This window comes from Schistocerca gregaria, chromosome 6 (assembly GCF_023897955.1).
Source record: "Schistocerca gregaria isolate iqSchGreg1 chromosome 6, iqSchGreg1.2, whole genome shotgun sequence".
In the NCBI taxonomy this organism is placed as follows: domain Eukaryota; kingdom Metazoa; phylum Arthropoda; class Insecta; order Orthoptera; family Acrididae; genus Schistocerca; species Schistocerca gregaria.
Window position 1 is genome coordinate 143,941,322 of NC_064925.1, and position 23,632 is coordinate 143,964,953.

General features: G+C 39.2%; 1 protein-coding gene across 1 annotated transcript in view; it reads right to left on the reverse strand.

The window, feature by feature from the left end:
* Positions 1-8,640: 8,640 nt before the first annotated feature.
* Positions 8,641-23,632, reverse strand: part of LOC126278775 (serine/threonine-protein phosphatase 2A 65 kDa regulatory subunit A alpha isoform-like) — a 130,715-nt gene continuing 115,723 nt past the window's right edge. The window contains exons 5-9 of the mRNA XM_049979052.1: positions 10,695-10,830; positions 9,717-9,852; positions 9,378-9,535; positions 9,131-9,289; positions 8,641-8,748 (exon numbers count right to left, since the gene is read on the reverse strand). Coding sequence (XP_049835009.1) covers positions 8,641-8,748; positions 9,131-9,289; positions 9,378-9,535; positions 9,717-9,852; positions 10,695-10,830 — 697 coding nt within the window. The remainder of the gene's footprint in view (positions 8,749-9,130; positions 9,290-9,377; positions 9,536-9,716; positions 9,853-10,694; positions 10,831-23,632) is intronic.

Sequence of the window (23,632 nt, forward strand, 5' to 3'; positions counted from 1 at the left end):
GATCTTTTGGGTACTGTAGGCCATCGGTGCGGTAGCATCAGTGGGACAGAGAATATAAGTATTCTACGTCATCTTTTGTCGTGACGCCTCTTCAGTGGCTAAGCAATAACATTACCTGTCTCATATTGACTCTTCTTACAGTTCGCAAAATGACCATCGTAACAATGGATCTTCCCCCCCCCCCCCCCCCCACCCACCGTCTCCCTCCACCCCACACATCATAGCTTCTTGAATGATTACGAGTAACGACCGGTGATCATAGATTTACCATTTTCTTCAATTTCTATTCACCGATTCTTCATCTGTATTGTTAAGCTTCGTAATGCGTCCTTCGGAATGCCTACAGCTGTACTTCATTTATGCCCATATTTATTGTAGACCTACATGTTGTTCTTGACCAAGTTGACGATCATATTTCCGGTGGACATCAACGGACAGCTCGCTTCGTGTGTAATCACGTCGAGGATGAACTTCAGGCGAAAGATTCTTGTTTGCTCGTTCTCCCTCCGCCACTATTTTGTAAGGCGAGCGAACACCCAACTTCGACGCCCTCCGCCTACATCGTGGAACGTCTCGTAAAACGTAGTTACGGTTTCTGGATTCGTGCGGCCAAAAGGCGACTCGCCCATCATGACAGCAGCAGTCCCTTAAGCTGACTGGGCTGTGGCCTCCGCTACGGGTAGGATGTCTCCATACGTGGTCCAGGTGACGAACATAGAACATAAAGCACACATACAGACAAGACATGTATACAAAATGTCTATTAATGTCAGTCATTTTCTCACCAGTGTCAGACATTAACTGTTTTGCACATGTAGTATTTCATTGTTTCACAATTATTCTTAGTCCTCGAATCACCTTTACTTCCGCAGGTTATGCCGAGATCTGTCTATTTCTGCTCCAGACACTTCACCGCACAACCATCACCGAGACAATTTAATATGCAAATAAATTCGATAACTCATTGCCCTTGTTCTTAATTTAAGTCGTCTTTTCACTGATAGTTATATGTGAAGCACTAACAAAAATTACAGAACTAAGTATTACCAAATTACATTGTCATTAACTATTATACTATTTAATAAAGAATACATTTATATCCACTTAGATCAGAATGATATTACAAAAATAAATTGTAATACTACTAACCTATAAGAATTACTAAGGTAAAGCTTCTCATTCAGTGTTCCATTAATTGTCACTAAAGTTTTCGTCCATAAACTTTCTTAAAGTATTTATGAGGAAACAAACCCTTGGTTTGTTCCCCATTATCTCCATTAGCTAAAAACTAGGTTCACTCCCACGGACCGCGAATAATCCGGTAATGTCCCGCCTAAACATGCTGCCATTTCTTGTTTAACCTCTTAACAGCCGATCGCTTAGGGTGTTTTGTTAATAACACGTTATCAACTATGGTGAATGCCACAACTCAATCGTATAAATATCGCATTTGGCTTTCCTCACGCGTGTAGCATTGTTTAGTGACTCAGGCACGTCGTCCAACGTTCACTTCCTGTCGTTCTTTGGCTAGCCAAGATAGGTACAGGTTTAATCTATGCATTAGATTCTGGCGTGTTGTACATTATCTCCCTGGTGTATACCTGATGGATGAGTGCGGCATGTTATTTTGAATCTCGTAAGTAAGTACGTAAGTACACCTTATTGGGTACATTTTAACGTATTTTAAAAACAAGTCATGAAAGGGAACTACACATTTAATCTACCTCTTGCAGGGAAGTGGGCCATAGCATCACAAGATACTATCGCTGAAATTTCTCACGCAACTGTTGGTTGTAGTACTAACTTAGTGCCATAATTAACAGGTCTTAGCTTTTGACGTAGGGTGCCCACCTTAAGAATGAGGTGTGTGTGTGTGTGTGTATGTGTGTGGAAGGTTGTTTGTTGTTGTGGTCTTCAGTCCTGAGACTGGTTTGATGCAGCTCTCCATGCTACTCTATCCTGTGTAAGCTTCTTCATCTCCCAGTACCTACTGTGTCCTACATCTTTCTGAATCTGCTTGGTGTAGTCATCTCTTGGTCTCCCTCTACGATTTTTACCCTCCACGCTGCCATCCAATACTAAATTGGTGATTCCTGGCCTCAGAACATGTCCTACCAACCGATCCCTTCTTCTAGTCAAGTTGTTCCACAAACTCCTTTTCCCCCAAATTCAATTCAGTACCTCCTCATTAGTTATTTGATCTACCCATCTAATCTTCAGCATTCTTCTGTAACACCACATTTCTAAAGCTTCTATTCTCTTCTTGTCCAAACTATTTATCGTCCACGATTCACTTGCATACATAGCTACACTCCATAAAAATACTTTCAGAAATGACTTCCTTGCACTTAAATCGATACTCAATGTTAACAAATTTCTCTTCTTCATAAACGCTTTCCTTGCCATTGCCAGTCTACATTTTATATCCTCTCTACTTCGACCATCATCAGTTATTTTGCTCCCCAAATAGCAAAACTCCTTTACTACATTAAGTGTCTCACTTCTTAATCTAATATCCTCAGCATCAACCGAATTAATTCGACAACATTCCATTATCCTCGTTTTGCATTTGTTGATGGTCATCTTATATCCTCCTTTCAAGACACTATCCATTCCGTTCAACTGCTCTTCCAAGTCCTTTGCTGTCTCTGTCAGAATTACAATGTTACCGGCGAACCTCAAAGTTTTTTTTTTTTTCTCCATGGACTTTAATACCTACTCCGAATTTTTATTTTGTTTCCTTCACTGCTTGCTCAATATACCGATTGAATAACATCGGGGAGACACTACAGCCCTGTCTCACCCCCTTCCCAAACACTGCTTCCCTTTCATGTCCCTCAACTCTTATAACAGCCACCTGGTTTCTGTACAAATTGTAAATAGCCTTTCGCTCCCTGTATTTTACCCCTGCCACATATAGTATTAGAAAGAGAGTATTCCAGTCAGCATTATCAAAAGCTTTCTCTAAGTCTACAAATGCTAGAAACGTAGGTTTCCCCTTCCGTAATCTAGATTCTAAGATAAGTCGTAGGGTCAGTATTGCCTCACGTGTTCCAACATTTCTACGGAATCCAAACTGATCTTCCCCGAGGTCGGCTTCTACTAGTTTTTCCATTCGTCTGTAAAGAGTTCGCGTTAGTATTTGGCAGCTGTGACTTATTAAACTGATAGTTCGGTAATTTTCACATCTGTCAACACCTGCTTTCTTTGGTATTGGAATTATTATATTCTTCTTGAAGTCTGAGGGTATTTCGCCTGTCTCATACATCTTGCTCACCAGATGGTAGAGTTTTGTCACGACTGGCTCTCCCAAGACCGTCAGTAGTTCCAATGGAATGTTGTCTACTCCGGGGGCCTTGTTTCTACTCAGGTCTTTCAGCGCTCTGTCAAACTCTTCACGCAGTATCGTATCTCCCATTTCATCTTCATCTACATCCTCTTCCATTTCCATAATATTGTCCTCAAGTACATCGCCCTTGTATAGACCCTCTATATACTACTCCCACCTTTCTGCTTTCCCTTCTTTGCTTAGAACTAGGTTTCCATCTGAGCTCTTGATATTCATACAAGTGGCTCTCTTTTCTCCAAAGGTCTCTTTAATTTTCCTGTAGGCATTATCTATCTTACCCCTAGTGAGATAAGCCTCTACATCCTTACATTTGTCTCTAGCCATCCCTGCTTAGTCATTTTGCACTTCCTGTCGATTTCATTTATGAGACGTTTGTATTCCTTTTTGCCTGCTTCATTTACAGCATTGTATATTTTCTCCTTTCATCAATTAAATTCAATATTTCTTCTGTTACCCAAGGACTTTTACTAGCCCTCGTCTTTTTACCTACTTGATCCTCTGCTGCCTTCACTACTTCATTCCTCAAAGCTACCCAATCTTCTTCTATTGTATTTCTTTCCCCATTCCTGTCAATTGTTCCCTTATGCTCTCCCTGAAACTCTGTACAACCTCTGGTACTTTCAGTTTATCCAGGTCCCATCTCCTTAAATTCCCACCTTGCAGTTTCTTCAGTTTTTATCTACAGGTCATAACCAATAGATTGTGGTCAGAGTCCACATCTGCCCCTGGAAATGTCTTACAATTTAAAACCTGGTTCCTAAATCTGTGTCTTACCATTATATAATCTATCTCAAACCTGTCATTATCTCCAGGATTCTTCCATGTATACAACCTTCTTTTATGATTCTTGAACCAAGTGTTAGCTATGATTAATTTATGCTCTGTGGAAAATTCTACCAGACGGCTTTCTCTTTCATTCCTTAGCCCCAATCCATATTCACCTACTATGTTTCCTTCTCTCACTTTCCCTACTGTCGAATTCCAGTCACACATGACTATTAAATTTTCGTCTCCTTTCACTATCTGAATAATTTCTTTTATCTCATCTTACGTTTCTTCAATTTCCTCGTCATCTGCAGAGCTAGTTGTCATATAAACTTGTACTACTGTAGTAGGCATGTGCTTCGTATCTATCTTTGCCACAATAATGCTTTCACTTTGCTGTTTGTAGTAGCTTACCCGCGCTCCTATTTTTTTATTCATTATTAAACCTACTCCTGAATTACCCCTATTTGATTTTGTATTTATAACCCTGTATTCACCTTACCAGAAGTCTTGTTCCTCCTGCCACCGAACTTCACTATTTCTCACTATATCTAACTTTAAAATATTAATTTCCCTTTTTAAATTTTCTAACCTACCTGCCCGATTAATGGATCTGACATTCCACGCTCCGATCCGTAGAATGCCAGTTTTCTTCCTCCTGATAATTACGTCCTCTTGAGTAGTCCCCGCCCGGAGATCCGAATAGGGGACTATTTTACCTCCGGAATATTTTACCCAAGAGGACGCCATCATCATTTAATCATACAGTAAAGCTGTATGTCCTCGGGAAAAATTACGGCTGTAGTTTCCCCTTGCTTTCAGCTGTTCGCAGTACCAGCACAGCAAGGCTGTTTTGGTTATTGTTACAATGCCTCTCAATAGATACCCCTCCGTTGTGGTTGCACCTACGGTACGGCTATCTGTATCGCTGAGGCACGCAATCCTCCCCACCAACGGCAAGGTCCATGGTTCACGGGGGGTTGGGGGGGGGGGGGTGGAAGGTATGTATAAGAAATATAAGAAACCATTACTTATTGCTAACCACTCATATATTTTATTTATGTATAATAACCATCATTCATTCAGGAATGAAACCAGTGAGAAGTAAGAAAAGGCTAAACAACTATTCTTGGAGGACCGATGCAAAGAGGTGATAGAAATGATCAAGACAGGATAGCTGGAGTCTGCCTACAAATCAGTTAACCATTTCTTTCGAAACAGACGGATAAATTGCAGTGTAATATATTATTATATGAGCAGAGAGATATGGTAGAAATATGTAAAAATATCTTGAATAACTGAAAACCTGGAACTGGAGAATTTTGAGGAAATTGATTTGGAAGAAGTGGGAGACTACATCTTGCGCTGTGAGTTCAAACTTGCAATCATGCAGCTAAAACCTGGGAAAGCCATTGGAGTTGGTGATCTACCAGCAGAACTCATGGAGGCTGCTGGAGAACAGCTACTTAAAGGACTGTTCCACGTCAAGCAAGCTGTATACGAAAGCAGGGAGCAACTAACAGACTTAAGAAAATGTATTGCAGTACCAATACAAATGAAAGCAACTGCAAAGATATGGGAGCAATATATGACCCTCAGTTTGCCTCGAAGATCTTCATCTCTATCATTTTCACACAGAGATGACCAATTTGCCTCTAGAAGAAGCAGAATACCCAGCTCATGATGAACTCTTGAGAACAAACTAAAGAAGGGCCGAAACACACAAATTGCCATCATCCAACCGAAAAGGCATTCTACAGAGTAGACTGGCAACAGGTTTTAAGATGCTGAGAGAGACTGGCATAAAGTAGAAGGGCGAAAGAGTAATGCAGCGTGTGTATAGAAAGGAGGTGACTGCGATCAGGTATGGAGAACATCAAGAGGAAACTATTTTTAAGCATGGCGTATGACAAGACTACTCGCACTCTCCTGTCCTCTTCAATGGATACATTCATAGGAGAATGGGTGGTCATGGACTGTGCGGCTGGTCCCGGCGGAGGTTCGAGACCTCCCTCAGCCATGGGTGTGTGCGTTTGCCCTTAGGATAATTGAGGTTAAGTAGTGTCTAAACTTAGCGTTTGAAGACCTTAGCAGTTAAGTCCAATAAGATTTGACACACATTTGAACATTTTGAACCTAACACAGCTGAAGCCAAGATCTTCAGACGTAGAGAATGTAATTCGATAAGACTCATGTAAAACTGTATGACTCATATTCATTTAATAAATGCTGCTTTATAACTATTCTGACCAAACGCTCATCAAGAATTCTCCAAAATTTGAGATATTTTTCTGATTTCCTTTTGTAACTGGTGGTGCAAAATATAGTATTCTTTATCATTTTCTCCCCGCAATAATTACAACAAGAAATCGCCAACACAAATTTGAGAAATGTGCCACAACTTGCACGAACTGCCGACTATTGAGCTGAAGGACACATGCGCGAAGAGCCGTTAGCGTCCACGCTCGAGTAAAATACCTGTATTGAGATGAGACATTCCTTTCAAAATGAAAAAAACAGTTTCGTCATGTTAGCTGCATTTATTACACTGCAACACTTCTCCAAAAATGAACCAAACGTAAAATAGGCAGAGAGCACGTTTTTCACTACAAAAATGTCAATCTTTATGCTGCTGTACCAGAAACCTATGTATCACAGTAGCTAAAATGAATGTGGAAAAACATACCTCATCGTCGAGTTGTGATACGAAACAATAAGATACGAAAGAAATGAATTATGTGTCCCATTTACTTTCTTCAGAATCTAATGTGTGGTCGAATATACAGCTATGAAACAAACGTGCCATTGCGGAACAAGTTGTTTTTATTTATAAAGATTGAACCGGCGAGTAAATATTTGTACTAGGAGAGGAACTGAACCCAGGTCTCCCACGTACGAAGCCACCTTAACACAGCAGTTGGCATAACAACACGGATTACACTGGCATGCCTCCATTCTGGATCCGAATACCTTGCAGCTGTGCGAATCACTGTGCCCAGCGGCTTAGTCGCCTGCGCACGCGCCTGTTAATCAGGAAACCAGAGTTCGAACCGTGACCTTGGTACAAATCGTTTTACTCACCGCTTCAGTCCATATACAGATAACAGTATGTGTATGAGACCAGTAACGACTCTGAAATCATCTCATTTCATTCGAGTATATGGGATACAATTTTTTGAAGCAAAAGGGGATGTGATGTACTCGTAGTTTTGCTTCATTCACATGAAGCGTTTATTACATTTCAGTGGGTTCTGTTATTTACAGCTACAAAATCGTAAAACTCTGTTCACTCATGTACTGTGAGCTGCTTTGTAGGAACCGCTCGTCACCTTGCTGTGTGGTCTTCTTTCTTACTACTACTCGTTAAATATATCTAATTTTTATGGTACATCAAACAACTGTGTTCTTGCTCAATTATAAAAATGGACAGAATGTATCCTTTTGCCTTTGGCTTCAAACACATGTGTTTACTCGGTTTTGCATATATGCACTAAATTTTGGCTCATGGAGTGCAGCCGAATTTCCATTCTCCCCTTTTTGCTGTGTCTTGGCGGCTGCCTGGAAGTTGTTTGATGACAATCTGAAAGAGTATTTTCCACAAAAATGAGTAAAACTATTTTTGCGCACTTGCACTCCATGGCATATTATTTGAAAAGTATATTCCATAATTTGGCCCTCCACAGCTGCAGTATGTTTCACGAAAGATATATTTATATAGTTACATCGTCAGCGGCAGTCAAAAATTTAATTGTATTGGTACTACTTTCGTGCAATATGTGAACACCATCCTGGTATTGCATTTTATAGCATTTAACTCTTTCCTGTCTTCTCATTATGTTTTGTATTAGTAATATGTAATACCAACAATACACAAGCTTTTGTGTATATTCTCTGTCTTGATTCATAATTTAGAAACTCTTCCACAGCAGCTGACGGCGAAGCTGTATTAATATGTATCACATAAATGGAAATGCTGATGCCAGTACTTGCATATTTTTTTCATTTTTTACCTTTTATGTCATGGTAGAAACATCTAATAGTTGCCAGACTTTCCGTGTGTGTGTGTGTGTGTGTGTGTGTGTGTGTGTGTGTGTGTGTGTGTATGTGTGTTTGGTTATTTGGCTGGTTTATGTGTAGCCGTTGTTTTTGAAATGGAAGAAAAAAGTGGATGTAATTCGTATTGGAAATGTATCAGTGCAATTGACCTAAAATAAAATAATTTTTCAAAAGTGCTGATAATTAAATGAACAGGAGAATTTTGTCTAACATGTTATCAATCATAGATTGGCAACTGCTGCTACATTCTAAAATAAAACATTGTTCTGTAGATCTTTAAAATGGATTTTATTGCCGAAAAGGTGCAGAATAATGAATTTGAATTGTTCACTTGTAGTTTAGTAAAATGGGCCCAAAAATAAAGGCTCTGATGTGACATTAACTCGGAAACATCACAGAGTGTGCCAATATGAAGTTTAGGGCATCTACACCTCACTTGATGTCGCCAAAAATTTGAAACATCCTTGATACTAGCGATCTGCTGCAGATCGCACTCGTGTCTCTGGGTCCGTTGAGAACTTCAGCATCAGTGAGAAGCAGCTTGATTTCAAGGTAAGTGAATTCACAGAGTTGTGAATCTATAAAAAAAGAAAAACAATATTATAGTAACCACGTAATTTTTATAAACGGATTATTTACGAGCTAACGAGATAAACTGTGAGAACAAAATTGTAATATGTTCTGTGTATCAGGTATATTGCCAAAATGTCAATTCATATACAAACTACTCCAGATACGCAGATAACCCTGCTCACAAATGGAAAGAAGTACGCTTCCTTCTTTCAACTATCACAACTTCACTCCGTGCACTACGTATCTAAGAAGGTTTACCTGCACTGAATTTGAATATTTGTAACGTAACAATTCGGTTACGAGTGTCTCTTAGTGATACTAAGAAATATTATATAAACGATGAGTACGTATCCAACACTAATAAAATCGCATATTTAACATACTTACATCATTAATGCTGTTGGCAATTAAGAACCGAACGTGCCAATATGGATCCTCTGCGTATTTATACAGAACTGGCAGAAGATGCCTGTGTACATCATCAGATAATTTCTTAGATTTAAACAAAGCGATTAAAGCCTGTGTCGCCTCCAAGTGAAGACCAATCTGTAAAAATAAACGAAAGTTGTAAAAACTGATTTGCTGCGTATATTACATAAAGAGCGTAAGTGGATAAGAAATTGCCTTTATGTACCTTATCTTCCAGGGCCTTCTCGAAAATGGGTACTACATGAGAGGCATAAAACTGGACATCAGCGTCTTCAGCTATAGCAGGCAACATGGACAGTGCCAGTCTTCGCACTAGCATATCTTCATCCTCACACAGACGATGAAACAGTTCACCTAGGTACTCTGCAATCAAACAAAATACGAACATCAACTTCGTTCCTGTATGATAGTTGGCTGCAGATGTTTCTTTTCCAATAAGCATCAAGTATGCAGTTCAGTAGATTGGATTAATTACCTTTTACTGTGGGAGTAACTCGTCCATAAATGGCGCATAGATTCTTGCACGCTAACAGCCGTGACGTACTCTTTTCTTCTGCCATTCGCTTTTCTATATTCGCAATTGTGTCCCGATAGTCCGGATGTGTTACGTCAGCACCGTAACTGGGGGTTGATTTGTGCTCGTATACTTCTCCAAGAGTACACTCATACCAAGTGGGAGCCTGAAAAAGAAACGGGACGTTAAGAAAAAGGAACACTCAAAAACGAACGTTTGGCAACATCTATAAGTAATCCTGGTAAATCCCAGACTCTCGTAAAATGCTGTCATTTACAAAGCAAACCAACGTGGTCTTTAGAACACCAAATTCAGTACCGAGTTTAGTGAGAATTTGTTCTAATGTTAGTTTTGGTAGGCCTCAACGTGTTCCACAACGTGTTTATAGACTGTTTCCGAAGGGTTACGAAAGTATATGTGCTAAGAGCATGTTGACCTAAATCATTGTTGTTAATGGGAATGAGCTGTTTGGCACATTTATGCATTATCATGATCCCAGATGCCTACTGGATTTCAGAATTTCTGTTACTGTATTCAGACAGTCATGATTCTTTGTTACATTTCGTTGTAAATTGCTCCATTATCTTACAAATTTCTAAATATGTGATTCAGGTATTTCTGTAATTCCCATGGACTCTCTCATAAAGTAACGGTGAGAGATCACCTGGTTCTAAGAAATCGAAGTGAAGACATTTAACTATCGTGTGTGATCTTTCTATGACAATTATTCTGGACGTCCGCCCTACCGTTTATTAGGAACTCTAAGATGTGGGGCTGTGTGAGGACTGTACCATGGCCCACATTTTCGGAATATTCAAATATGAGAGTATAATGCGAGATATATTTTTGGCAAATATTTACTTGTGAATTTAATTTTAATTTCTGATTTAAAAATACGATTACGACAGACAATAGACTGCGTCTTACAGCAAACGTGATCTTAATGCAATGTGTGATTGACGACGGTAATCTCAGAATGACCGTGGTTGCGCTAGTGGTGTGACATACCTCTTCAGGGAGCGAGGCACCGCACCAATGCGACATGGCGATGTTCATTCCCGGGTCGCAGACCATCTCGTCATCGTCATCCTCATAGAAGGGCTGCCTACGCCTGAGGAACACCCAGAGGCAGCACCCTCCTTTTCTGCACAGCAAACTCCGGAACAAGCTCCGAAACATCTGTTAAACACAAAGGACGGTGTCACCTAATGTCTAACGGTGCGCGACTCGTAGATATCGGTAGTGAAGCAAGAGTATTTGAGATACTGGAAGAGGACAAATCTCGAAGCTGTTGTGATTAATTTGTGATTATTTTTTGTCATTCATCGTTATTAGTAACTTGGGTAAATAAAGCGATTCAGAATATTTTTTCCAAGTTCTGCCCTTTTCGTCGACTATTTATTTAGTCAGCGTAAACAGAGTGACAACCGTAATGCACAGACTTCAGTGGATTGTGATTCAAGCAAAGCACTGCTCGCCACAGACAGCTTTACTTTTAATTAAGACACTGCAGTGCCTGTGTTATTCCCATTACGAAGCATTACTGCTTCGAGTACGCCCTTTATGAAATAGATTAAATGTATTTGCAATTGCGAATGATAACAACCATCAGCTGTAGAACAAATGACTACAATGAGAATTTGTGCTGGACCGAGACTCGAACCAAGATTTCCCACCTGTCACGAGCGTTCGCCTTACCATTTGGCATTGCAAGATCGTGATACTATGCCGATACGGGTCAAGCGACTTTCAAAGTACAACGTCTGACCAGTGTGGGAATATACAAAATACATGTAGGACTCCAGGTCGTTGACACGTGGTTAATGACATCTGGAAGTTTGGATATGGCCGTGAGTCGTACACGAATAGCCCAATGTAAAGCGACCTCTCGCGATAAACGAGAAATTCGTTTCGAATCCTAGTCCGGCATAGATTTTCGTTGACTTCATATTCTATATTCTATAGCTGAAGGTTGTCATCATCGCAACTGGAAATACGTGTCATATATTACTTTTAATTGTCGGTCTAAGCTTTTAACATTACCAATCATGTCATATATAAGTTCTATTTCAAGTGCCACGGGATACCAAATCTTCTAGACTTCAGAGACGTGAGCCCTGGTATCAGCCAGTTTCGTCGAAGTTGTACAAGACGAATAGGTCTGGTGTCATATACCCGTTGCTTTATTCTATACAGGCATTTGTTATGTCATAGGAACATTCTAGATAATGGAATTTGTATTTTTTTGCTACCGGGTATACAGTAACAACAGTGCCTCGCAGCTCTTTTAGTTCCTTTCAGTATTTTCTCCTGTTACGAAATATTTTTCCCGTGTCATTTAATTCCTTCTTGGATATAAACTGCAATATTTGGGGTGAGGATTTCCCATACTCAAAGTAGTATAGCAGTCTCGTATCGGTACTTTCTCCGTAATTTAGTTGCTGTCATTCCGCTTACAACCAAAAGAGACAACTAGATCACAATTATAATTACTAAATCGAGGTCTAGTAATTAAATTATTTGCCTTGAGTTTCCTCCCGTAAGGAGATGAGAAATCAATGTATTTTTATATAGACACAGCCTTGTGTTTTGACGTTGCTACAAAGCTACTAATTTCTTATTTTTCTGTTTGTTGTAAAACAATTTGCTCTTTCGCTTTTTTATTGCAAGGTTCGACCAAGACTCTGTACGGTTTAAAAAATGATTATTTCGCTTCTAGGTTTCCACCATTCATTTCCACTTCCTCTACGCAGGTAATACACGGGACGATGAACGTAGCCAATGTCTTCAGTACAACTTTTTTGTTAAAATTGAATCCTGGTTTAGTAAAGTATTTCCTTGGAACCTATAAGCCAGTGGATCCAGGTCCAACCTTGGAATACGCGACGTTCACAACGAGTTGCTAACTGGCTTTAGAGCACTTGGGTTTGCTTTGTATGGGACAATATGCTTTTCTTGTAGGCGCACTCGTAAATGTATACTACATTTTTTCATTATTAATGTGGTTGCAAACGAAAGCAAAATTTGGATAATGGTATGCAGTGGAATTAAATCAGGTGATGCTGAGGGAATTAGATTTGGAGATGAAACACTTAAAGTAGTAAATGAGTCTCGCTCTTTGGGAAGCGAAATTAATGATGATCGCCGACGTAGAGATACAATGTAGACTGGCGATTGCAAGGAAAGCGTTTCTGAAGATGAGAAAAAAGTTGTTAAGAATTATGTAGATTGCAGAGATGAATAAGCTTGCACACGACAGAGTAGCATGGAGAGCTTCATCCAACCAGTCTCTGGACTGAAGACCACAACAACACCAAAAATAGCTCTGACTGCGTTAGATTTTGCTCCTCTTCGAAGATACAGTCGTATTATTGTAGCATATCCGTAATCATACAGGTTTTCAGTTCGTTCCTGGAAGTGAGTTCGATTCATCAACAAAACAATTACTTCTTGAACACATCGAATCGAAGTAATATAATGAAATGCTTATAAAATATAAATAATATGCGATTATCCCTGGACAGCTGTTTCAAGTTTTACTTTCACATTTCACTTTTCGCAGGTGCAATAATATTGCAGTAGTGAGGGTTACATTTTTCATCAGTCTCCGTAAAATATTACAGCTACCATAATACTATAAGAGACAGTTAGATATGTTTATTTGTTTTTCTATTTTACATAAAATACTAGTACACTGCACGGGAAGACTCTGAAGCAATGTCTGCGAGAATTTTAGTCCACCGATACAGCTTTGTTGTACTGCGTAACGTTTATTTCAGTCGTAAAATTCAGTTTTCATGTATTCTATTTAGAATTATTATAATTTTAGGACATGATTAGATGCGAATGTTTACATCGAAGCAGACACCTGGTGAGAAAAAAAATTGTGCAAGTACTTACTAACGTGGATAAAATGCAAAGACGTGATAATGAAGAGATACTAAATGGCATACGTGCGTATAGTACATAAAAATTAAGAAAATAAAGAGGGAGATGTAATACACTTAGAAAAACTTTACACAGATATGTATCACAGACTTTATTCTGACGGAAGACAGCTTCCATCGACGACAGTAAAGGAGTCTCTCGTGATCATGAAAACAGAGGAATCGTACTACTTGCTGGGTGCTGCGAAATGAAGATTATCTGTCACTCTGTAATGGAGTTACGGCGTCACGATATTCTTTTAAACATGCGCACATAGAATGGAAGGGAACACTACCTCAACAACTGCCTCCTCAACCACAAAGCACGATGATATTTTCATATCGTGTTTCCAAACAATATCTAGAATGGGACCAATACAGTTCAGTACAAGTTAGTACATCTTACGATAGACGCGTTCGCATCTACGTGAGGGAGGGTGTTTACAAAGGCTTCGTCTTGGCTACCGCATCTCTGTACTCCTTTGCTTAGTGAACGGCTCAAATCATGCTGACTGCCGACACTAAACCTAAAACGTATCGCAAGTCGCAACATACGACGGGAATTATCATTCAGTACTATTTTAAATAGTAGGTACGCAATAGTTAAATTTTCACTGATCCATATACTTCTGCTTTGTACCTGCTTCGTCTGAATTATATCGTAAACTATGTACATGCGATCTGAAAAAGTGTATTCAGAACTACGTGTCTTGCGTTTCCAATTTAGGACTGACGTCATCTGGTCGCCTGCTATCAGACTGTATTATACTTCCCATCTGACAGTTTAAGCAGACAATGAAACGAGGAACGTTGATGTTTACCTCGCACCAGAAGATACTTCACGGGCAAGGCAAGAAGAAATTTGCTACGAGCAAACCGCTTTCTTCTTTATCAAACCTCACTCTATTTCTAGGTACCGACACGTCGTTTCTTACCAGTGCCTATTGCTTGGGTCTTCGATCGTCAACGATGGTTATCAAACGGACAGAGACGGTCGCTTTAAATAAGATATAAAAATTTAGTCGAAATATTCGAACGAAAATTGTAACACTTTTTAGCACTGTGCAGTCAGTAAGTCGCCTCTCCAATTACTCAGTAGCTACGTGCGTAAGGTGCAGACAGTGTAACAAACCATAGTCTGCCACCATCTCTACTAAATGTACAACTCGTCTCACACCAAGACCGTCGGAGTGCAAAAAAATAATTTCTTGCATGAGGTCTCTGGTGACAAGGTGAGAACAAACATCTTTATTTTGCTGATAGATGCTGAGAATTAGAAGCACTCCGGTCCGAACCGAGACAGTTGATGACCGATGGTAAGCACTGTTCAGAAGTGAGGCCGATCGAGTGAGACTCTTGATAGCAGATTTACCATGACTAGTTTTGTGGGAGGCTACTTGGGCAATAACATCGACTTTCAAAACGGTTTAGATTATTCTCCCAATGTGTTTGGGAAAATAAATTTAAAACCACTGGTATCGGAATCACATCGCTAGATTTAAAGGAAATTTTAAGGGAAATATGACATGTAGTCGTATTATCAGAAGCACAGCGGAAACACAAACACCTATCTAAACCCATGTACTGAGATGTGTTTTGGATCATGCAAATAGTGAAATTACGTCGTTTACTTTATTATGAAACCATTGTGAATATTGGATGATTATCAAACAAAACACTGTTCGGTGATAAGGATTCATATTAATATACGACAGTAATCACACTCTGTATAGCAAATGCACATTCTGAAGTCGGTCATAAGTCTTCCGCATGGTTATGTTTATGTCGTCGTAGATGAACATTACGTTTCACTGGGTTCATCGTTAGAAAGTCGACGTTTATGTCCTCTGTACACAAGCTTTATAGTGGGGTCTGTTAGTTAGGGATTCCTCAATTCACTCAAATATCACTATCGCTGTTACGACGGCCATTGATCGGCTCAGTTGTACTTCGAATATTTTCCGGTAGCTGAGATCTAGATGATCAACACGAACTCCTATATTTAAAAGATACAAATAACGGTATCTAACAATGTAGACGCTTTTCACTGGCTTCAAATCCGTCGACACCCTCGAATGACATGTTACAGAATTTGAAGGAAATGTGTAGTGTTGTACTTGCAGAGCCTGGGACCACTATAAAATTTTTCACCTTGGACATTTGTGTTGTCAATTGTACCGAAGAATCTCGTTTCAACGGAGACCCACACGCAAATGAAATACAATTTTTTGTATCCGTCCTGTGAATTGGGTGGCGTCTCATTTCACTTCGATGGTTTCTTCCTTTAAGCTAGTTCACTTCATGACCACAAAACTAGTTTTTGATCTTATCAAATCAGCGTAAAATACGAAAGTTCTTTCTGATTTTGAAAAATAAACAGCTTACTTTTCAAAACTACGAGTAATTTGCTATTACTTTTTTATTGAATGTTCAGAAGCTGCAATAACAATGCAGCACTGTGAGATACATTCTTCTATTCCTGATTGTTAGTTTGCCCAAAATACTAGTACAATACACAGGTAGAAACACTGAGTAACTGTTTTCAAGAAGTAGTGCAAGTATAATATGTCACGACCATAGGTACTGCGTCACTTATATGATTATCCCAAAACGGAATTTCATTTTATTCCTATATTATTCTAATTTTATGTGATAAGAGTAGGAATGTTTACAGTGGTCCAGCTTGTCTGATACAAAAATTGCGAAAGTAGGGTTTCAAGTGAATAAAAAGTTGTGGCGAGATGATTAAGGTAAACTAAATAACATACATACGTACATATAGAAATACTAGGAAAACTAAGGTATCAAATGTAATGTACTTGTGCAAAGTTATATAGTTATACCTCGGAAACGAAACCCCGGTGGAAATAAAACTTCCAAATACGCCCATAAAGGAGGCTCATGTCGTCAAGAGATCCCTGAAATCGCTCTTCTTCATGAGATCTGGTAGTAGCTGTTGAAGCTTATCTACCACACTTCAAAGTAGTAATAACTCAAGATATTCTCTTAAACATGTGCAGTCGGATATAAACAAATCACTCCGTCAACACCTGCCTCTGCTGCCACAAAGCGTGACTACGTCTTTTCACAGCGTACCCGAAAAGAATATAGTGTGTCACTAACGCAGTGCGCTTAACGATTGACGTGATCGCAATGATGCGAGAGGGAACGTCAGGATTAGCTTCGACTCTGCTACCACATCTGTTTACTCCATTTCTTAGTCCAGAGCTAAAGTCTTGCTAACTGATGTCACTATACATCCATTGCGTCGTAAGCCGAGACATGTGACGGGAATGCGTGGTGTGCCCTATGAATCTTACTCCACGCAGAACCATAACATTGCACTGAATTGTCACCGAATACTATTTTAAGAGGTAAGTAAGTAATAGTAAATTTTGCACTGATCTATGTACGCCTGCTTTGCAGCTATTTCCTGAGAATTGCATTAAAATTAACTACATGCGATCTACAGAAGAATATACTGCGTATCGTGCGTAATCGATTTCGGACTGATGACTCTTGTATCTGAGATGCAATAGTGAAAACTGCTATCGACAACTTAGGAAGACAATGAAACTAGAAGTATTTGACGCTTACCGTGCGCAACAAGAGTCTTCACCGGCAAGGCAAGAAGAAAATTTGCTACGAGCAAATCGCTTTCTTCGTTAGCAAGCCTCAGACTGTTTCTAGGCAACGTCGCAGGTCGTTTCCTGTCAATGCATATTGTTGGTGCTTTCGCTTCTCTGATCGGGAATAGAGGGATTGTCTTTTTAGTTCAGATGTTACAGACCATTAACCGTCGTTACTGTTTGGGACAGCAATGTAGATCGCAACAAGAAGTTAGATCGTCAAAGGCAATTTCCAACACATTCGTATTTCCGAAGCAATTTTGCACATATTTGCAGACAAAGTGAATGCACTTAATGCGATCACATTCAGTGACACGTCAGTCTATTAAGTTATCCCCATTGGTAGCCAATACATTGGTTTCAAATTTCAGGCTTAGCGTCCATATCATCTTTTTTCATCTAATGCTGTAGACACAATATTCCTGAAACACACGGGAAAATGGCCCATAAAATAGATGAACGAAATGAATTAGAAAGCTGATTGTCGTATTTCACGAAAGTCAGTAGCTCACGAAACATAGTACTCTACGACGTCAATAGCAGACGCTCCCTACAGAGTTCACTCTGTGTTCTCAGCCATAATAGAAGTACAGTTTACGTGGCTTTGCGGACAATGTTTAAACGAAAATACTAACAATTTTTAGCGGTAAGTACCTCATACTCACCGGATATCTCACAGGTCACCAAGAACATCTACAGTCGCCTCTTACGAATTTGTTTTGTCTTCAAATATAACACCTTTTTTTCGTCTTCGTGACATATGCCTTTATTTTTTTTATGCGCTTCGCTACACTATGTGCTCAAGAGGGCAGTGGAAATAAACGTGCAAACAAGTTTCTCAGCATATTAATTCCTAATGTATAGAAAGCAACTGAGAAAACACGTAAGAAATCTACGTGTCTGACATTGTGAAAGAAATAGATTAATCGGGGAAAGGGGGAGTGATATCCATTTAAACCTCGCGAAACACATACTCACATAATGATTCGTTCTAGGTAACTGATTAGTAAGCCTAGAAATAACTGAAATTATGTACGGTGTAAGTGAGTGGAAGGTTCAGGTTCAAGTTGGTTTAATTCTTTTCTTCAAAATACGACATAGCTCGTTGGTCATTTTCAAAAACTGCCTTTAAAGGAAATGAAGGATATTCGTCTCTTCAGCTTCCTCAATAATTACAAATGCAACTACAGTAGTTTATGGACGCAGCGATAATAATAAAAATTCAATAAAACAAATTTATAATTCCTTCATTACTTATGTTTAAAAAAATACTGCTGTGACATGTATGGAACTAAGCATTGTTACAACTTCTTCCAAAAGTGTGCAACCAGAAAGACTGTAGTCACCGCATTCATCAACCTAAGAGAGCCAGCTTCCCTGTGTCCAACCACATTAACGGTTTCTGAATGACAAATAGGGCAGTTGATCACAAATCACTTTCTCAGCACTTCCATGCACGCATCTGAGTACACCAGGGTTCATAACCCCAAGCAGGCGGTAATTAGCCACATGTGTCACTCTATGTTAGGCACCACTGTGGACAATGCGGGGGCAGCAAAAACAAATATGTCTAAAGAGGACATCTACGGCGTGACGTCCGCAGATTGCCGCTTCTCGTTCTAAGCTGGTGGTGGAAGGGAACTCGTGTTGTCACTCCACAGCAGACAGCAGGCTGCTTCGTGTAGGAGGATGGGGACGTAGCTGGAGTTCCAATACATCGGAACATTGGCGACTTCTGTGTCAGGTCCCCTACATCGCCTAAAGTTTAAGCGGTTATGGTGAGGGTAGAGAGAGATTACCCTACGCAAACTGCTGTCCCCAGAATTCAGAATAATCAGAAAACATTAATCAACATATTTTACTGATTTATTTTTTCGGGTAATGGTTTTGGAGAATACGATAACTTCCGTCTTGCTTATTGGTGTTTATTTTTCATTGCTCCCTAGAGTTCCATTATCCCTCGAAAGTGTCGTTCCTTTTCTTTCTGCATCAACTTTCTTTCTTTTTCAGACATCGGTCTTTCCTGAAATCCTGCGTTTGTGTTGATTCTCTTAAAAGTATTCTGTTATTTATTGTGTCATTTCTAATTTCTGTGTTTTTCATGTCTTTCCCAGTTTACGTGAACCATATGGGATTGTATTCGTTGTTATTTAGTAAGTTGGTAAAGGTATTTAAAACAGATAGTTTTATATATTATGTTGTTAAGGATTATGAGATTTGGACGGACTTCATTGATATTTGTTATGAAATGAATATTTTCAAACGATGTTTTCGACCTATGGTGTCTCCTTGTTTCTGTAGTTTATGTGTTACGTTCTTTGCCACTATCCAGTGAGTCAACAATTAGTGTCATACCATCTGAAAACTGTAGAGTGTCTACGGTGATTATACTTGGTATTCTTCCTAGTTGTACACCCTTAGCAACACGAATGCCTTCATTCTTTCACATCTTCTCTAACGCACAGTTAAAAACTAACGGTGGTAAAAAATCCCCTTGCATTAAACTTCTTTTTATTGCAAAAGGTTTTGAAAGTTCCCCCTCAAATATTACTTGTGTGTTTCTGCTTGTTAAAGTCCTTTAAATATTTCTGTTGTTTTATTGTTGACTCCATTTACCGTTATAAAATTGGGTAGTACATTTGTATCATTTGAGTCACATCCCTTTTTAAAATCTGCAACAATTATCAAGTTTCTCATTTGCCTCATTTCTTTTATCTTCTCTATACATAGTATTTGTAGATAATTCCTGAATCCTGCTCGATGTTCTCCTATCTTTGGGTCGGATATTCTTTCAGCCACCTGTAAAAGTTCCATAGACAAGAGGTTACATGTCAATCACAAGAGGGAGATACCACTATAAGTTCTCTCCATTTGTATGTAGTGGCAGTATTAATGCCGATGTCCATTCTGATGGTAAGCTGTTTATCAAAATTTCATTACTGATTTCTGTTAGGCATAGAATTATGTTGTCACTGGAGTTTAACCATAATTCAGCAACTATACTGATTCCTCCCGATGTTTTGGTATTTTCTAATTGATTTAAAATGATTGTTCAAAGATTTTGATATCAAAACGAAATCTCCTTTCACTGGATCGCGTTTGGGTAATTCTATGAAGTAGTCAGCAAGTATTCTGCCATTCTCAGTGTCATTATATATGCAGTTTCCTGTGTTTTCGTATCTGTGAACTGTAAACGTGGTGGTGTGTACTTCTTTAAATTGCTTTTCAATATTTTATAAAAATTCGTTTTGTTGTTCTGCTTAACCCTGCAGTAGGTGTGTGCTGTACCGTTACGTGGTCAGGCGTGTGGGGGACTCCTGTCGTCATTTGTGTTTCTTAATTACGCACTGAAATGATTATCAAATGTTCTTTAGCTCCTTTTTCTACGTTTGTATATGTAAAGGTATGGAAATAGAACACAAATTTCAAAAGAAAAAAAATACTTCAATAATTTATTTCAGAGAGGTAAACACATCGACCATTTACATTTATGAGACCGTTTTCTAGTTCACCTGTCTTTCTGCCTTCCAAACTTGTAGCAACGTCCTTTGGAGCCTTCTCTGGAATTGTCTTGTGGTGTAACTGTTGAGTTAATGTCCAGTAGAACACGTGCACGCCGACGTAGTTGAATGGGAATTTGAGGGTTAGAAGATCTGTACTGAATATTTGAGGGTTCATTATTTCCCAGACCAACTTCAGCAGAAACTCCGTTCTTTTCAATGACTGATGTGTTGTAGTATTGTCTCGGTATATGCAGAGTGCGTTCATGGCAGAAACACTAAGTAAATTATAGAAAACAAGGATAGGGTACCTACGAGTGTTTCGCGACATCATTTTTTTGAATTAGTTTATCTAGTAAATAAACTCCAATCCTTGCCATACTGTAAAAAGTTACAATTACTGGTTTCAGTGAATCTCTTGTATCTTTATTAATGGTATCATCATGATGTAATGTAGATATCAAGAGAACAGCTTGACTAATTATAGGGCAGTATGAAACTAGCGTACAATTCTCTTGGAAGCGAGGGAAAGAAGAATACTGAGGTCTTTGCTTACTAGGTAAAAATTCCTTGCGGAATTCCTTCTTGTTTTCTGGGAACGTTCCTACATACGTCAGTCCCTAGTCTTCTAGTAGCTTCTTAGCCATTGGTATACTGTCCAAGCAGTTGTCACCAGTAACGTTAGGGTGGGTCGTGCTGACAGGTTCCACTAATCTCATTACTACGTCTGTAGGAGAATTACTGTGTTTGAAAGGACCCTCTGGCTGAGTACCAGCATATATTTCTAAGTTGAAAGTATGGGCAGTTTTAGCATCTACCAAAGCAAATGTCTTAATGCCATATTTTGTGGGCTTTTTGGGAAGATACTGTCGGAATTGGCAGTTTCCTAAAAAAGCAAGTAACTGTTCGTCTACAGTCAAATATTCACTTGAAACAAAGTGTTCTGAAAAATTATGAACGACAGTCTAAAAAATGTCTCTAACTGGGGATAAGTTATCAATTTATTTTCGAATGCTTCTGTCCCTTACGTCATCAAAACGTAAATATCTCAGAAGCTACGCAACAGAATTCTCAGCCGTTTCCTCTAGAGTTGTCCCAGAGCATAGTATTGTTTATTTTCTAGAACTTCTTAGGGTTCCTATATGGTAGAGTATGCTGTAAAGTGTTCTTATTTCGCCAGCCGGAGTGGCCGTGCGGTTCTAGGCGCTACAGTCTTGAACCGAGCGACTGCTACGGTCGCAGGTTCGAATGCTGACTCGGAAATGGACTTGTGTGATGTCCTTATGTTAGTTAGGCTTAATTAGTTCTAAGTTCTAGGAACTGATGACATCAGAAGTTAAGTCGCATAGTGCTCAGAGCCATTTGAACCATTTTACACCTTTTTCAGTCTCATCAGTGAGTCTAGCATATGTATGTCTCTGAAATTTGCTTTTCAAAATTCTTTCATAAATATTTGTACAGTTAACTATAATTTTGTATGCTTTGATGTCTAAGAAAACATTTAATAACTTATCTTCAGAAAGTATTGCTGATGCTTGCATCTAGGGGCCAGGTAGATGAGTTATTATATACTCTGTCCTTGTTCTCACGTTACTTTTAGGAAAATACTTGGACCATTTTGTTTTACTGTTGAGTACTTAGATCCGCCTAGTCAGAGAATACACAACTTTCCCACTAGAGCGCGCCCCGCTAAGCACAACAGCGCAGGCGCAGCGCTCGTCCGTCTCCGCAGTACGAGATGACGCTGCCATAGAGACGGACCAAATTCTGCTTCCGCCGACCCGCGTATTAATATGTAATGCAGCCAATGAGACTGCTGCTAACATACAACCTTTTCTCCTGGCGGATCACAGTCGCGCAGTGATACATGAACGCGCCAGGTATTATAACGAGTGCACAGACCCCGATTAGTCAGTATGCATTAGTCTGTACCAGTCTGCACGAGTTCTACATTTGTCTGTACCAGTCTATAGTCAAGTTTCAGTCTGCGCCTGATTAGATTACCATATTCCTGTACATATCCATGAAGAGAAATGTATAGACACTGCTGTCAAGTAACAGAGATATGTGAGGATAAGATTAATTTACCAAGACCAAAGGAACTTCAGATTGTCAATTGTAAATAGCATCCAGAACCAAGTTAAGTAATGTTTATGCCTGTTATTACTTTAATAAATGTGTGTCAAAATTAATCAAGTTCTGTTTAAAGTTGGTCACCTTCAATCTGCTACTCTAAGCGTGCGAGTGGAATTTCTATCGTCTGAGCTAAAGGTAGAGGATAAATACGCCACGATAAGACCTTCAGACACATAGCTCACACTCGCCTACTTCGTTAGAGCGACAAGTGAAATAATCAGATGGTATGTGTACCAAAGGTCTTACAGTACACACACCACATTTACTGTCCTTCTCAAGATACTAGGAAATATAAGACTCACCGTTCTCATTACTCTATTCACCAGCAGATTGTTCAGTTTCAGTATCATGATCGCTGTCCATTAGTTGATCATCTTCATTTGAATCAGATTCTTCAGAATCAAATTCGTCATTTTCATCACTCTCTGCATCTTCTTCGAGCCACCTCATCCACTCTTCTTTTCTTCGGATCTAACATCACTAAAATAAAAACATGTTTGTGAGTAACAGTTTCTGTACATTATAGTACATGTTGAAGACTGCATAAATGATCACTTCAGTCAACATAGTTATTTTATTCACATTAAGAAAAGATTTAAATACTACACTTACAACAAATTTAGTATGAAAAATGTCTAAAAAAGACAAAAAACCTACCTTAAGAAATTGTTACGTAGATAGGCCCGTGTTGGGCAGTTGTAGCCTAACTCACTTCACCGTCCCGCTGTTCTTCGTTTAGCTGTCCAACTGACGTT